A 17,528-nucleotide genomic window follows, 5' to 3' on the forward strand; every position below is an offset into this window, starting at 1 on the left:
CGTGGTTTGCAAAGGGCAACATCCTCCCACTGTGACTTCCCAGCATTATGAGATTTCCAGTGAGCCCTAGGCAAACTGAAAGCAAGTCTATTTTCAGAGAATTAATTTGAGAGATTCTACATTTCAGACTGTTTCACCAGCAGCCTTCTAAGCTAAGGAAGTCATGCAATCTTCCCAGACAAAAAGAAACCATGGATCCCAGGCAGTGAGAGGGAACCAATTAGCATCTGCTACTACCTGTTTCAAGGAGATGGACTCACAGCAGTAATACAAGACAGTATACAAGCAGGTTGCATGAAGCCTTATTGATGTTCCCTTTCTTTATAGGGCCATACAGCTGCTTTCTTAGTTTGATTTATGAACAGTGTAGAGAATGACAAATCAATTTAGGATGGAAGAGGCCTTGAGAAGAAGGGACCCACTCAGAGCTGATGTCAAAGTTTGTTAAGGTCGTTCAGTTCATTGTCAAGGTTTGAATATTGAGTTAAATTAAAATGTTGACTGAAGCTGAACTTCAGCCACAAACTTCCAAAGCATTGGTAAGAAGAAAAACAATTTTCTGATGTACCAAAGACTCCAGATAAAGTATAATTCTTCATATCCAGTGTGGCTTTGCTGGTCTTTGCCCTGTGGCCATGAGACACCCTCATCGATTAATCATCAATATTGCTAATTGTGAGATTGCTTACACTAAGCACTCAAAATCCCACACAGCTTCTTCAGCCTACTACTGCCCATGAACTGCTACTGCTGTTAAGCTATCACACATGCTGTGAGGGTTACCCTGTGTTTTCCAAACTTCCCAGGGAACAGAGAGTAAAAGCACCCACCCCCACATCCACTCATACTCCCCTTCAACACTTCCTGCAGAGCTGAAAGAAAATCTCTCATGAAGTCACATCCAAGACTCATCAAACTGTGAGACCTTACAAATGGCTTCTCAAATACTGCAGCAAACCATCTTGTGTGTTCACGTCTGCTGCTCCCAGATACCACATATGGAACAACAACTTTAAAGAAAGGAACTTATGAGGGACACATTAAATGCTCCTTAAAGCTATAAATCCATTACCAAAACAGTTTAATAGTCCAGATCAATAACAGACTCTAAGAGTATTTCAAAGAGGAAAAAATAATGCAAGAAGATAGAATTGAAAACAATACAACTTCAAACCACCCACTTAATCTATTATGGGACAACCACGTGCTTGGCAGTCTTCATACAGAAAGGATGAACCCCAAAGGGCTTTTGTAGCTCAGAACAGACAATACAAAACCAAAAACCCACACTCAGACAACACAATAGTGTGATCTTCATCTGGCATACTATATCACTAAATAAGACCAGATGAAGAACCATTTTCTCTCTTCTTTAGGGAAAATGTATCATCTCCTGAATAGCTCAGAACTGGCTGAATGGCAGATCCCAGAGGGATCTAGTGGCCCAGGGTCTAGTTAGAGGCCTTTCACTAGTGATGTTCCCCAAGGTTCAATACTGGGTCCCAGTATTGTTTCACAAGTTCATCAGTGACTTGGATGAAGGAGCAGATGCCTCCTCATAAAGTTCACAGACTCCTCCCAAGCTGGGAGGAGTGGCTGATACCCCAGAGTGCTGCACAGCCCTTCAGAAGGACCTTTACAGGCTGGAGAGATGGACAGAGGGGAACTGTCTGAAATTAAACTGTAAGTGCAGGGTCCTGCACCTCAGGCAGAATAACTCCATGGACACGGCTGACAGCTGTGGCTGACCTGCTGGAAAGCAGCTCTGTGGAGAAGGAGGTCCTGGGGGACAACAAGCCATCCAAACACGAGCCAGCAGCGTGTCCTGTGGCTCATGCCCTGGTGAGGCCACATCTGGAGTGCTGTATCCAGTTCTGACTCCTCAGTACAAGAGAGAGACGTGGAGTTCCTGAGTGGGTCCAGTGGAGGGTAACAAAGATGATCAAGGCACTGGAACATCTCTCTTACCGGGAAAGGCTGAGGGAGCTGGGCCTGGTCAGCCTCAAGAAGGAACAGTATCTGAAGGAAGGGTGTCAAGAGGAGCCAGGCTCTTTGTGGTGCTAAGCAATAGGACAGGAGGGAATGGGCAGAAACTGACGCACAGAAAGCTTCACCTCAGTATGAGGCAGAACTTCTTTACTGTGTGGGTGACCAAGCACTGGAATAAGTAATCCAGAGAGGTTGTGGAGTTTTCCTCAACAGAGATATTCAATAATGGTCCAGATGCAATCTTTGCCATGTGCTCTAGAATGACCCTGCTTGCCACAGATGATCCCACTGGTGGTCCCTTACCCATTTTATGATTCTGTAATCTCAATACGTATCTCCTCCTTTAAAGCAGGAACCTGAAGAAGTGAACTCCTATCTAAATACATCAAGTGTAATGCAGTCTCCTGCTCTTAGAACCTCCACGTGAAGACTTAAATGCAAAGAAAATGCGCTGGCAGTTTATATACAAGCACGAAGGGTTTGGAATAAAAGCCCTGTCAGTTCACTTTAGCATAGAAATATTTCACAAAAGTAACTGTCTCTCCATCTTAACCAATCTGAAACTATGCTTCACAGGGCAAAACCACAGATGCACAGCAGCCCTAGAGCAAACAATAAGTGGAGAAATTTTCACTCACTTCTGAAAGCTTTCCCTAAAGGCAAGGAAGACTCCAGATTTTATATTTGCATCCATCTTGTCCTTCATCCCTGGTAGGCTACGGTAATTATGTAAAAAGCTGCAAAAGCAGCTTAGATCCCTCCAGCAGATTTCAAAGTATCTTACTCTATATCCAGCTGCACAATATCAAGCCATACTTTTTATGGCGACATTTTGCTGACAACCCAAACTTCAAGGGCAAAGCTCAAACATAAACTCTCAAAGAATGAAAAAAAGCCCAAACCAGACATGTAGACATTATCTTCAATAATGCTAGACAGGCAACATGGGACCAAAGTGGGAGTTTGTGAAAATGAGCTGCAAATGGTATAAAAAGACGGTAGTAAAACTACTAAAAGTAGATGTCCCACTAAGGCTAGGATTCTCAAGAGCATTTCAAAGCCTATGAGGATGCAGCCCTGATGTTAGCAAAAAAGAACTGAATGCAAAGTGGTGGTGCTTCTTTGTGAGAGAGGTGTAAATCTTTTTAGGAGAACACCTGGGGTATTCTGCACCTGGACTGCAGCTTCCATGGTTCAGCACCAATCTGTGACCTCAGCCCAAAGGACTTGGACTCCTTAATGATTGTGCAATGCACAAAAGTGCCTTCTCCTCTGTCCTTCCCACTCCTTACAGTGGGCTCACCGAAACACAGAAACTTCACCACAAGATCATCACAGAAGACAGGTAAGTGCAGTAAAGAAAAAGAATGAACAGTGCTTGATTTGAAAATATATTCAGATATTTCAACATATATCTTAGGAAAAAAAAAGGGGAAAGGAGAAAGGAATGCTGTATGTATCCAAGGCATGTGTAAATAGTGCAGGGAAAAGGTATAAGACGATGGCATGGCCAAAATGCTTCCAAAAGGTTTCCTAACTACCTATGTCATCACCAATCATCTTTCCTTCAGGTAGAGAGAAACGCATTTATGCATAAACATAACAATGACAGTTTTTTGAAAGTATAAAACAATTTAAATCAAAGACATTTTGGAACCAAGGAGTTTGCCGACTCCTACTTTCATATCCAGTTCATTAGTTTTTATAGCCATCAGGTAGGTGAAAAATATAATTAATAGATATTTTAAAAAATAATTGCAGAGGATGATGTCATGAAGGATATTCTTTTATTTTCTGCATATTGGCTGTTACAGACTATGGTTCAGGTAAATTTTCCTCAATTTTTATATCATATTTTGATACTGTGGAGAATCTCTTTCCCATAATAGAAAAAGTAGAATAAATTTACATATTACAAGTATGTACTTTTTCTCAGATGCCATGAATGTCTACTTCCAGAAAGTTTCAGTGTGCTGCCTTATTACCTCACTACTTGAGTTTAAATAATCTCCCTTTAGTAGATAAAGCACAATCAACTCAAAGCAACTATTCTAGGATACCACTAAAATCACAAGAGTACAAGATAACACCGAGATATTTTGGAGATCTCAACATATTATCAGAATTGAGGAATTGAGATTTTTGTTGGGATTTTTTTTGTTTGATTAGAAAGAAGCTGCATGATACAGCTAGTCCTGTCTGACTCTATTTTGGAAAAAGCTTTGCTACCAATTTTTTTCCACAAAGACAGAAGTGGAAAAAAAACCTAACCTGTTTAACTGTGCAAAATGTGTGTGCTTGCTACTAAAATCTGCTCAGCCAAAGTCATACAAATTAGTCTCTGGAGGCAGGAAAGGCCATAAAAAGAAAACGACTTGCTTTCCAATAGCAATAAGTCTAACAGCTTGTAGGGCTGTTCAGAAGGCAATGAGCTATGGCCTGCACAATGAGGCCTCGTTCTTAGAAACACAGGCTGCATCCAAAGCAACGTGTGCTGAAGCAGTGCAATACCTGCACTTTTAACACTTTTTGGGATCCCAGAAAAGCTTGTTTATAGATGAGACAAATGAGCTAACAATTTCTTTGTTCCATATAACTATTTGATTGCTACTTAATGAGGGTATGTATGTTAGTGTCAGCTCCTGGTAAAACAGCACTGAAGAACACTGGTTTTCTAAACTATGACATTGGAAATTTGTAAATAAATATATTTGAAATCTTGGTCTAGTGCTTGATTTAATTCTTGCAAAACTTATATCTGGTAGCAAATCTAGAGAGAGGAGTTACAGAGGTGTTTTATCTAAGTATAAATTTCAGCTTATGGTGAGACATGAGGATTATTCTAAACAAAACCAGAATAAAGTACCTGAACTTAGGAAGGATGCTATAATTTGTGTTTTCTACATATGGCCTTACTTAACAATATCAGTGGAAGCTCCTTCTACAGAGGAAGAGGCAATCTAAAACACGTACCGGTGGTTTGGGTAGAGGGTCAGCGTGCCATCAGTGGTGACTAACCAATGATTCTTCTGATGCAAATCAAGCCAACTGCATTTCTCATTGTCCATCCTGGACTGATTAATGTCAAGGTAGAAAACAGCTGAGATTGGGAAGACATTAACATTTTCCAACAGACCAGCCTTCATTCCTTATAAACAGCTATTCCACAATGAGAGCAAAGCATCCACTAGAGCTGCTAGCTAGAGCTACTCTTTTAGGTCAAATAATCAGTGATTTGTTTTTAATACTAATGGTCTCAAATATGAACCCAGACTAGCCAAAAGTGACCAAAGCAAGCATGGCTGTGAAATACTGTGTGAATGCTACTCTGTAGCTATCACGCACAATTATGAAATTTCAGTTCAGAATTCAGCCACCTTTGATTACTGTGGGCTGTTGGCTGGCGAGCTGTGCCCATGGCATAAAACTTTCAGTGCACAGATCTACCTGCCTTCCTCCATTTCTTCAGAAAGGCTTGATATTAGGAACAGGTGGAATGAGTTTTGTAATACAATAGTGACTTTCTGCCACAACATTGGAATCAAATACCATAGAAGATTACATCTAACATCTGACTGCCAAGATAAATGTGTGTCTACAACAATGACTAATCTTCATTTTTGCAAGTGACATTTGCTTATTTAAGGCAGCACACTAATCTCACCACCTTTAGAGAAATCAGGAAGCTCTTGACTTTCCATTACTTTTAGACTAGAAAAGGCACCTGAGATTAACAATTGAGAACAGTTGGCTCAGTCTGCACTTGACCTTGTAGTTGATATTGTTTCCACTTGTCATATCTCAAAGCATAGGGCCCTGCTTGCCAAGAACCCAACATCAGCAAGACAGAGACCTCTGAGGGCTTGTCCTGGATAGCTGGAAGTGTTCTGCCAACTAAGAAATTGGCCCCTTTGTGGCTAAAATTAGACTGAAAATTCTTCAGGGAAAAGGGGGCTTTGCTTTCAAGTGAAGCCTGGCACAGGCTTCTCTGTTACTGCAAAACAATGATAGGTGGATTAGGTAGTGGGCTAGAGAGAGATGTCATCACCAATCATCTGGCTGCCTATGAGGGAAACAAGGAATAACACTGGACAGTTAAGGTTTCAAGTAATTGAAAGTATCTACAATGTAATGAATGGACATCTGGCAATGGTATCCCATCCCAGTTAGCACATCATTTTGGATAGCTGGAGTTCAGCTAACTGAAGTTGCATTATAAGTGCATTATGGAGATTTTCCAGTATGCAGCTTCTTTAACTTTGAAGTCTTTAAAATTCTTACAGCAAAGCCACTGCTGTAGAACACAGGGGAAAACAGACAAACAAAAAACCCCCAAAAAACAAAATCCCCAACATAATGAGTGAATCCAACCAACATACTAAACACATTAAAGCCCAAATCTTCTTGCCAAGACTGACTGGTCTGGGAGGTAAGATGCCTCTATGACAGCTACCAATAGATCCTCTCCTACCAGAGCTGAAAAACCCAGTTGAGCTGGCCAGCAAAAATGTAAAGCAGACATTAATCACAGCAGCCTGCACCTTCCCTCCACTTGCAAGCACTGTGTACCAGCAGGAAAAAGGAATGGCGATAGCACGGAAGACAATGGAGCCTAGACTGCTCTTGTGCTCTACTGCTAGCTCAGAGCCACTGTAATTAATTGATTTCTATTAACCTCCCTGTCTGAAGTTAAAAAAATCCCCAACCGACCAACAAAAAAACCCTGAAGGCAAAACACCCTGATTGGACTAGTTTTCTTTAATTACATGGTAAAAAAGCTCACTGCCCCCACTTGGAGACAAAAAGGCAGCAAACACAGCCTCCAGAAGGACCATGAGCAGGATTTAAATCTGCCAGGTTCAGTATTGAAGTCTAAACCTCCTCTTCTACCTTCTATTATGCAGATTTATGTTTAAAGACTGATGCTATCATAGCATGAGTTGCACACTTGGGAAATAAAATTAACCAACAAACCCACCACAGCTTTTTCCTCCTAACATGTATGGCTAATAAATACATGCTATTGGGGTTATCTTCATTTCTGACCTTGTGTTTCCTAGAGCAGCAAAACTCTTCCAATGCAGAAATTCCTTTTTTAGAAGTTTCACAGCAATGACCCAACTTATCCATTCACTTGGCCATTGTTCTGCCAGCAACAAAAGATTAGTGTGATTGATCAACCTCTGATTTATCATCCCTTTACTGGTTTGTCAGAAATTTGAAGACCTTGAAGAGAGAAGTGTTACGAGCAGGCGCTCCTTGCTTTCCAGTGCACTGTGGAACATTTCCTACAAACTCTGGAAGACCTTGAACTACCAAGTTTTAAGACATCACTATTGTTGTGTACTTTACAGATATTTGAAGACATTCTGAAAGACTTCAGCAATACTTTTTCTATTTTAAGCAACCTACAAAAGTTTTTAAAAATTCCTTAATGCATTTCCATTATAGCTGTTTTTTCAGCTCAAAGAAAAAACAAACAAACAAACCCAATCCCCCCCATAAGCCCCAAACAAGCAAGAAAACAAAAAAACCCCAAACACATAAACGATTCAAACTGGAACAGTGTACTATTTTAAGATGTTAAGACCCTCTTCAGAAATCACAAATCAAAAAATTGTTCCATATCCATGCTGATAAAAATCCTTCCATCACTTACTCATGTTCTTGAATAAACAGTAGATAAACACATAGCTCAAATCAAGATGCAGTTATGAACATGCACACAGAATTAATTGGTGAGATACTCCAATGAGGACAACATTAGTACCTTCTTTTTGCTGCAGTAAATCTGCCATTTCTTCTCCGGAGGGAGTGCAAACATAGCCTCTCTGTTCTTGTCTGTGAGATCCAATTCATCCTGGAGATGGAGAAAAAAAAAAAAAACAGTAAAAAACCAATCATCAGCTGCATTGGTAAGTTCTAATAGGTTGAGAGGTTTTTGGATCAGGCATGTTTGACTAGTCTTCAATCAAGAGGACTTAGCGGCTCCCAAACACTCCAAAGATTACTGGTTTCGTGATGATTTCCTTGCTACCTTGAGTTCTCCCTGTCAGAGCACAACCTTTGAAGAGAGGCAGCCTGAACAACTCCCATGTCAAACTTCCATTACTAATGATGAGTGAAGGATGGGAAGGATCACATGAATAGGACGAAGTGAAAAACTCAAAGCACTGGATTATGTAACACAGACAATTTGTTATGACCCTTAGAGAAAGGCTGGAAGTTTGATATGTCTTTTTTTTCCTGGCTGGGAATACCAAATTGCTCTTCTTGCAGAGAAATTGAACTATTTTCTTTCTATCTTTCAAGCAAAGGCTATGAGACAGTTGTCATGTCATCAGCAACCTACAGGCTGAAATGTTTCTCCAGATGTTTGTTCTCTAAACCACATAGTCCCCATCAAAGGCACCCAGCATTTCAGACATAAAGGACAGAACTCCACAGTGCCTCATCAGGTTGATCAGAGCAGCATATTCAGTCTCTGTTAAGAAAAGTGAGTTCAGCAGAACATACCCTCTTAGAGCTGAGCCAAGCTTACAATAGTAAAATGAAGGATAATACTGCGATCTGGAACTGAGCGCCAAATTCCACCGCTTTGGTTACTCCTCTGTAAAAGGAGAATAACAGCAGACTCTTTTCCAATGTGTGTCTCTAAAACTATCAAATAAGAGATTGCTACTTCCTCCGTGTTAATCCAGTATTGACCAGAACAGGGCTCCAATCAAAGCTGCCAGTTTTAGGTGCTAATAAAGAGAACTAAACAAAAAATAATGGCCTTCAGGGCAGGCAGACTATATGAGCAAGGACAGATGAAGATGTCTAAATTAAGAGTTTCAGGAATATAAAGAAAATCTTCCAGTAATGTTTCAAGGAATCAGTTTTGGCAGGGGTTTGAGATTTTTTCCTATGTATTTGAAATATTTGGAGAAGGAAGTGTCCAGGGGTCCTATATCAAGATGACATTGTGGCACTAAAATGCTGCACACACAGATTCTGGCACCCACACTAACCTTGTCCAAGCAGAGACAATACCTCTTTAACTCAGCCCAACAATGGCTCATTTGGAAAGTCTTCAGGGCTGGGAAACTTGTGAAAACAGTGAGCAAAATTACACACTGAGCCTGGTAGCGGCTGCTGACAGATTTAAAAGCCCACAGAGATTTAAGCTGCAAAAAGGTACAAAAGAAATGCAAACAGTAACAAGGCGAGGTCAGTGCCAGCAGCCCAAGGTAGAAGAAGCTGGAGGGTTATTTTAAACAAGAAAAAGTTTAAAGGGAAAAAAAATTAGCTGTGCAAAAAGAGTGCAAACCATGTGGAAATGTTTAGTGTGAGTTTCCAAACAAGGGGGCAGCCAAGCGAGGCAAGGAGTTTTATCCTTGCTATACACAATTAGAAAACTCAGGCCAGGATCACATTCTTGGGGGGAGAGGGAGAGTGAAACTACATGTAAGGCTTTAAGACAAGCAAAGGAATGCTGCTAGAGGTCAAGCATGTGTAAGGGAAAGGAGGGGCAGATAGAGAATCAGAAATGCCAAGTTTGGAAGAACCACCATAGAAGCCAGAATATACATGAGCTGTCTGGGCTTAGCTTAATTCTTAGAAAAAAATATGATTGTTCTATTGACCTGCTTAATGAATGCTCTTACCTTTTTTTTTTTTTTTTTGTAATACAGAGCAGCTAACTTGGTTTTTTAATCCATAGCTCTTTTTCTGGAGTCTGCTGGCAGATCAGACAAGCAGCAGAAGCTCTGCACAGCGGCTGTGCACCAAACTAAATGAAGATCTCAATCAATACAGTTCAAAATAACCATTTCATCAAATAATGTACCTGTTGACTAAAATGACCCTGAGGACAGGGTTCTAACACTGCAGCTTCTAGACACTGCCCTGGATACTGGCAGTATCAGGGATATAAAGATAAATCTCCTTTTAATAGGACAGTAATAATATACAACTTCCAGTCACATAATTTTGCATCATGACATGCTTTTCAGGACAGAAGCCTAGAAAGTTAGTTTGAAAGGGTGGAAGATACAGAGGGAAAATAGTGCATCCTGCATTATTGTGACTCAGGAGGGTAGAGGAAGCCAAAAGAACTTTAGAAGTCATCAAAATAGCTCAGATAGCATAGTAACAAGGAAACTGTTCAGGGTTTCTAGGCATAAGGGGATCACCGGAGGTGGACCCAAACACACCTGCCAGGAAAACAGCACATGAAAAATGCCTTACCCTTAATTTTGAAAGTTTGTGCATGTCTTTGTTAGGAGGTAAAATGCTGGGTTCTAACACCCAGGCCAGATGGGCAGGGAGCAAGTACAAATATTCAGCAGGGAAATAAATATCTCCAGAACACAAAGCAGTACTCAAGCTCCTCAACTCTGTTTCCTGAAGTTAGGGTTCAGCAAGGTATGCTCCTTCACTGAGAAGAAGAAAGGAGTAGGAAGAACTGAAGAGGCCTGCATGTCCTCATCTACCTACACCGTCAATCAAAGCCTACCCTATTAAAAAAAAAACCAAGAAACCCCTGCAAAATACAAGAGACATAGAGACATGACACCTTCTTCTGGAACTCTCCAAATCATTTTACCTCTGCCATTCTATAAAAGATGAAGAAAAGATCACTGTGACTGCAGAGGAAAACCATGGATTTAGCTAAGAAAAAAGACCCTGAATTAGGCAGGCTGTTTTTCTATTCTGACTCAGGATCCTAATAGACAGCACATAAGGAAACCTGCTGCCTAGGAGGGAAGCAGGAGAAACAACAGAAAGAATAAATTTCAGGAGGGTAATTTGGTTAGTGAACAGGTCATTCTGACCCAATGATAGAAGCAGATCTGTCAGCATACAGAAATTCAGAGTGCAGAGTTAGCTCAGTGATGGCAAGTGGCTATTGAAAAGAAAAAGGAGTTGCCAAATTCGGCAGGAAAGTGGAAGAATGACAAACTGAATGCAGCCATCAAGACTGGGGTTGGAGCCAGACTAAGGAAGCCAATGGGATTGAATGCCCAGGGAGCAATTGTAAAGGATAAGGAAAAAAGGGTCAGTCAGAACAAAGCAGGGAAAACTCCCTTCTCCAGCACCTGTGCAAGCTTCCCAATAGAAACATTGTAGTCCCCTTCTACACCTTGGATGGGCTCCTTGGTTCCAGCAATTCATGCCAGCGTGACCCTGCTCAACAGAACTCAGCCTCCTGGCTCTTAAAAATGCTGGAAGTTGCATGAAACAGAGATTAAAAGGATATTTGCCAGGCTGGACTGAGGACGACGTAAAGCATGCCTAGTTAATAGTGTGTACGTTTCTCTCCTTCATTTATTTCCTATTTTATTTTATCTAGTGGTAGTTAATTCAGTTAATTTTCACTTTCTTGTGGGCATTTTCTTTACTCATGTAGATTGAATTTCAATGATAAAACATTTAAAAAGAACTGGAACTGGATTTGAGGTTCAAATGCTTCCAGTCCAGTTCTCAGGCCAAAAGAGAAGATGGCCTCCATTCAAAATGGCTGCAACCCAAGGAAATAAGAGACAAAGAAACAGAACAAGAAGGAGGAATGGATAGGAAACATAAATCCAGTATTTTGCAGGATTTAAAACCACATTATGTCCCTTGTTTTTGGGAGCATTCATCAGAGCGTGAAAGCTGGATTAGATGCTGGGCAGCCACCAGCTCAGTAACAATATTCAAAGCTCTAGAAAAGCATTTCTAACCTAGACTGGGCAGTTCTTTGTTTAGTGACACAAAATGAAATTAATAAAGGGAAACAGTAAGATTTTGGTAAAGTAGAAGAGTGGTTCACTTGGAGAGAGACCCACTAAAGGTGAACTGTTAACACCTACCAACATGCCTGCCTCTCTAAAGGAGAAACCTCAAGGCCATAAGTATACAGAGAACCACAGTTTCTGGTCTTCAGCATCCCCTGATTTGAAGTCAGAATCACAGAGGCCAAGAGCCCCAAACTTGGTTCTCCAGGGATATTTGGACACTCATGGGAGGAGACATCCTCAGTTTCAGTTTCTCATTCTACTTGTCCCAGGTCCACTGGCTGCTGGACATTCCAGTCATGGGGAGTTTCTCACTGACTTGAGGTCAGAAAGCTGCTTTGTTTTGCAAAATACAAAAATCAACAAACCAAAACAACCAACCAACCAAACCTTTACAGGCTACTGGGTTGTTTTGTTGTTGTTGATGATGTTTTGTTTTGTCCTCATAAATGTTTAATGAGTCATGCATAGCATTTCCAGCATTATGAAACCAGACTCCTCATATGATATGTCTACTGCAGGCAATAACTTGATTAATATGGGCATAACAAATATTTTGCCAGAAGGAAGAGGACATTTTGCCTATTTTCTTATGTTCAGTTGGATAACTGTCTTATTTCATCAATTTCTTGTAATTTCAGCTACAGAGAGTTGCATTACACTTTTAATTTTTTTTACCTGTAGGTCACAGTTTCTCTTATTTACTCTCTTCGGAGAGTAGTCTGTCTACAAGCATCCTCCCCAGGCCTGTGTTTCACATTTAATTGCTATCTTTGTGACTGAGAGATGTTAATGATATATAAGCATATTCTGATTTTTTTAAACTTTATTTCTACCTACAAACATATTCAGGCAACTATGTAAGCATTATTTTAAAATTATATGCTTTTATGATCCTCAAATGAAATAGCTTTGACATGAAATCAATCTTTATTTTACAACACAGAATCCAACACTAAGAAATAACTCATAGGCAAACAGGCTTCAACACTCCCACTGCTCAGAGATGCCTATTTTGACTGTCTGATTACAGCTCTGTTGCATTGATTGGTTCTTTAACAGCTGATGTGTACTCAAGCAAAAGGACAGCCAGGTCTTGACATTAACAGGCTCCTTGGGAACCAGATGGCACAAACTGGAAAAGCTCCCCAGAAACTCTACTCTTCTTTGTTAAACTCAAAATGAAAACTTTAGAACTTCCAGAACAGATGAGGGCAGCAGTTATTTGACCTCTGACCAGCACTGAAAGTTTCAGAAGGCTGTGTGAAACCCTGCAAAATACAAAGCCACAGAAACAGCTTTGTAGATGGTCAAACATTTTCCAACTCCCTACCTCAAACAGCCTGGCTGATTTTGTGTTACAGGTGATTTATTGTCTCTTTCAAGATGGTGATAACGATGGTATTTGCTATATTTTTTGTGCAGTTTGCTCCATCACACCAGCATTACCTTTAATGATTCTTTGTGAGTCACCAGTAAGGAAAACTGAGATTTTACACACTCTAGGACAGGCTTTACAATTTGAAGACTACTTATTTTAATAACTTGCCTGGAATGCTCACTTCAAAAATTTAGGTTTCAAGGGTACATTCATTTTCATATTATTTTATTTTATTGCTTGCTGTCCATATTCCCATATTCCTTTCATTCCCACGTTCATATTCATATTCCTTTTTTTCTTTCTCTTGTACACACCTACCATTTCTTTTTCCCCTCACTAATCTTTTTCTCATTCCCCTTGACCTTTTTCACCTGTCAAGTACCAATGCACTCTCCCTTATCCACCTCATCAATCATTCTCTCTCAGTCTTTTAACAGCACCAAATCCACCCAAGTTACAAAATCAATTATAATGCACTGCTGCCAGTATAAATTCCCTGTCCAGTATGATATCTGTTACTTCAGGTTCCCCAAGGTCATTTATATAGATGTCTGTCACCATGTCCCCAAAGAGGCCACATTCCAGTTCCACTAATGCTCCCAAGTGCCTTAGCACCTGACAGCCTTATGCTCTGAAGAACTTTGTTTAAATCTTGTACAAAGTAAACAATGACTGTGACACACTGTGGGATCCTATCCAGCATCCACTGGCAGGCCCCAGAGAAGGTTCATGTTCATGTGTAATTACTTCAAGAGGATCATTGATGGTGGGTTAATCAATGCTGAAAGGCAACTCAAGCAAACATGAAACAGAGGGTACTGACATGCCTGGGACTTCAGAAGAAAAAGAAGCAGTGGAAGGAGATCAGGGGCAAGGTTGTCAGCAGCACACTACAAGCTTTTGGAATAGGGAATCTTATCCAGCATAACTACTACCACTTTAAAAAAGGGACCGAGTAGGACCACATTGCTAACACATGACTGAAAGCTGCAGTTTCACATTAACAACAGCCCCAGAAACGTTTATATTCCTGTTATATTTTGTTTCATGCTGCCTATGCCAGATTCCATTGGCAAATAACAAGCAGGTTAGTCTGATTGCTCACATTCAAGCTGTGCCCACCAAAAAGGGAGTAGCAGAAATGCTCTTGTCATAAGTCCAGAGGCAGTTGTCCAAAAAGCTGTTTCAGAGATAAGTGTAGTGAATGAATAGAGTAATGAACCAAAACAATCTTACTCAGATCTCAGTCTCTTTGCAAAGAACTTACAAATCCTTCAAATAGAGAGATAAACCTTCCCTATTTAATCACTGTGTCTACCTCCAGGGGACAGCATAAGCTTGTTCCCCTGCAGTTTTCCTTCCACTGTTTTGTTCATTGCAGCTCCCCAGGCTGACATGTAAGAGGTAGCCTGCAGGAAGAATGCTCATTTCCAATGCTGAGGAGGTCGATGTGGCGTTGTGAAAGACTGCCTGTCTGAACTGTCAGTGAATGAGGCTCATTTGACTGCACAAACCACCTACACTCCAGTACAAACTGGAGCAATGAACAGTGCAAAAATTTTTGATCAGCCAACAGCATTACCACTCACACAGCCAGCATATCTCCAGGTGAAACACATTGGTCAAAAACTGTCACTAGGGCACCTGGTTTATGTGCTAAGCCACAGACAACCCATGAAGTAAAAAGCAAAATGAACCCCAAAACAAGCCAGTCCCTCCCCTCAAGCTCTTCTCTCTCATCCTAACCCTTTGAATTAAAAGCAGCCTTTGTAAAGCACACGAGCAGCACGCTGTGAGAGGCATGGGAGTAACATTTTGATCAGTTTTACAACTGGTAAGAATTAGGTTCATCATGGTGAAACATCACTGGGTTCCATGTATTTGCATACACATAGTGTGTGTATGTGCAGATATGCATGCCTCCCACACCTTACATACACAAGAACTATACACACAAGGCATATCACATAACATCGGCCCATACCCGCAATGTTTTATCATCACATTTGTGCATTAGGAAACCACTGTGCACACATGAATTGCTAACCCAGCCTGTTGGCAGAGGAAGCAATGTTTACATTTCAGCTACTGCCACGGATCTGACTGTAAAGCAGAGAAGCAGACAAACAAAAGGCTGCGATTCTCATTAAACTCTTTTCCTCCTTGCTTTTTCAAAAAGTTGCAGCTTTAAAACCCCTTCAGTACTAGGGGCCCAAATCTCTTGATTCTCAGTCATAACAGTACAAGACAGAAAGCACCTGATGTTTACATACTCAAAGATGTGTTTCTCCTCTACCCTGCCAACACAGAAGTTACTCATTCATAAGGCTTAGCAGCAGCATCCATGAAAGGCACAGTTTTTTGGTGGAGAAATTCTTCACACACAAAGTCAACTAACATGGCTCCCTCTCATCCCCAAATGCACCCCTCATTATACTGCTTTCTTTTCCCCTTCTTAATCACTGGTTAATTGCTTCCTTGTTTCCTGGAGAAGAGTTAAATCCTGTCCTTCTCCTACTCCTCAAAGTTCTCTGTGACTTGACAGCACACAAGTACACATAACCAGCAAGGCCTGTTGTGGCAATCCCCTCTCACAGACCACTTGAAACAGCATCTGCTGTTCATTTTTCTGTCCTTCACAGGCAAATCACATGCTTGAGACAACAATCTGCTGGGCCAAACAGAAAGAGAAAGAATGAGGAAAAACAGTACCTTCAGTACTTCATGCAACAATACACACAGGTGTTAAGAGAGAGAAAGAGATCAAGACTCAGACACACACTCTCATATGCAGGGCTATAATACAGGTAGAGCAAGAGGGACATTCCACGGATATGACTGGGCATATGAGAACAGTAATGTAAAACAGCTGTCTGTCATCACAGCTTTCTGTTAAGGTGGGCTGCATGTCCATGTCAGCGAATTTAAATGAGCCCAATGAGAGGGACAGGGATGAAAACTGAATGGTCAGGCTCATGTCTAATCTAAATCCCTGCTGCTGCAATTTAAGCCTATTACTTCCGGCCCTATCAACCACTAATGTGGTGAGCAGATTTTTTTCCTTCCTCTTGATAACCGTTTCTGTGGCTGTTAAAGACTGTTGTAATGTCCCTTCTCATTGAGGCTAAACAAACCCATCTCTCAGTCTTTCTTTGAGGATATGTCCTTTGGATCTCTCACTCCTCTTCTAATTGACTTCTGGCCTTTACCCAGGCAAAGTACATCTTTCTTGAATTGCACTGTTCAAAAGTGAGGACAGTGCTCCAGCTGAGACCTTACCAAAGCTGAGTGCAAAGTTTATTTCATGCATCTTCCAGACTGCCCTTCTGGTTATATAATCCACATAGTCAATGACCTTTTTTTTTAGACAAAACCCCTCAAACCTGCATGACTTATGTTCACTCATGCTCAACTATAATCCCTATTTTTTTCTCTGAAAAAACTGTTCCTGGCTGCTTTCTGTCCTGAATTACCAGACTTGCTATTAAAAGGAGTTTTAACTGTCCCCCTTGAATGCCATCATTTTTTCACACATTTTTCCCACCTTATTTTAAGCTTATCTTTTAACATATGTGCAGTATGGGTATGTGCCCAGTGACACACTCTAGAGAGATGTCCTGCTTACTGAGGGCTCATATTGGGGATATCACTGAGAGACTACCAAGCCTCATACGGTCAGCTGACTATTATCCACTGCTTTTGTTTCAAGTGGGCACAAGTGATATGAGCAGGAGCAGTCTGAGGAGTATCCAGAGGGATTACAGAGCTCTGGGGGCTGTGGTAAGGGACTCTGGAGGGCAGGTATCTTTTCCATCAATTCTCCTGGTCAAAGGGAAGGGGTTTGAAAGGGCCAGTTCAATCTGCTAAATCAACTAATGGCTACAGGACCAGTGGCACCAGCCATGTGTTAGCTATTTAAACCATGGGATTCATTTTAATAAACCTAGTCTTCTGGGGCTGACAGCTCCATCTGTCAGAGAAGGGGAAGAGCATCTTCAGTTACCATGTCATGAAGATGGTGAAGAAGGCTTTAAACTAAAGTTGCTGGGGAAGGAAGCCTCAGTCCATCCACTCCTACCAATTTGATGTCAGTGTCAGCAACAGATGTCTAGTGTCTACTAGACAGGGATAACATGTCAGCAGGAGAGCACCTGGAGAGCAGCAAAAAGGAATTCCAAGCACTGCTGCCAGTAAGTAAGATTCATCAGAGACCCTACTAAAATGCCTCCATCTATCATGTAGCATGGGGAATAAACAAGAGGAGTTTAAGATGTGCACACACCTGCAGGGCTTTGATCTCACTGGCATCACAGAGGTGGCTCCTCTGAGCCGGAACAGAAGACACTTTAGAAAGGTCAGGTAGAGATGATGAAGAGGCAGTGGTGCCCTCTATG

The 17,528-nt window shown here is 41.1% G+C and overlaps 1 protein-coding gene across 2 annotated transcripts in view; it reads right to left on the reverse strand.

Moving 5' to 3' along the window:
- Nucleotides 1-17,528, reverse strand: part of DAAM2 (dishevelled associated activator of morphogenesis 2) — a 203,397-nt gene that overhangs the window by 89,657 nt on the left and 96,212 nt on the right. For both annotated transcript variants that reach the window (XM_031060132.1, XM_031060127.1), the window contains one exon: nt 7,760-7,849. In XM_031060132.1, coding sequence (XP_030915992.1) covers nt 7,760-7,849 — 90 coding nt within the window. The remainder of the gene's footprint in view (nt 1-7,759; nt 7,850-17,528) is intronic.

The sequence above is a fragment of the Geospiza fortis genome, unplaced genomic scaffold (genome assembly GCF_000277835.1).
Source record: "Geospiza fortis unplaced genomic scaffold, GeoFor_1.0 scaffold41, whole genome shotgun sequence".
NCBI lineage: Eukaryota > Metazoa > Chordata > Aves > Passeriformes > Thraupidae > Geospiza > Geospiza fortis.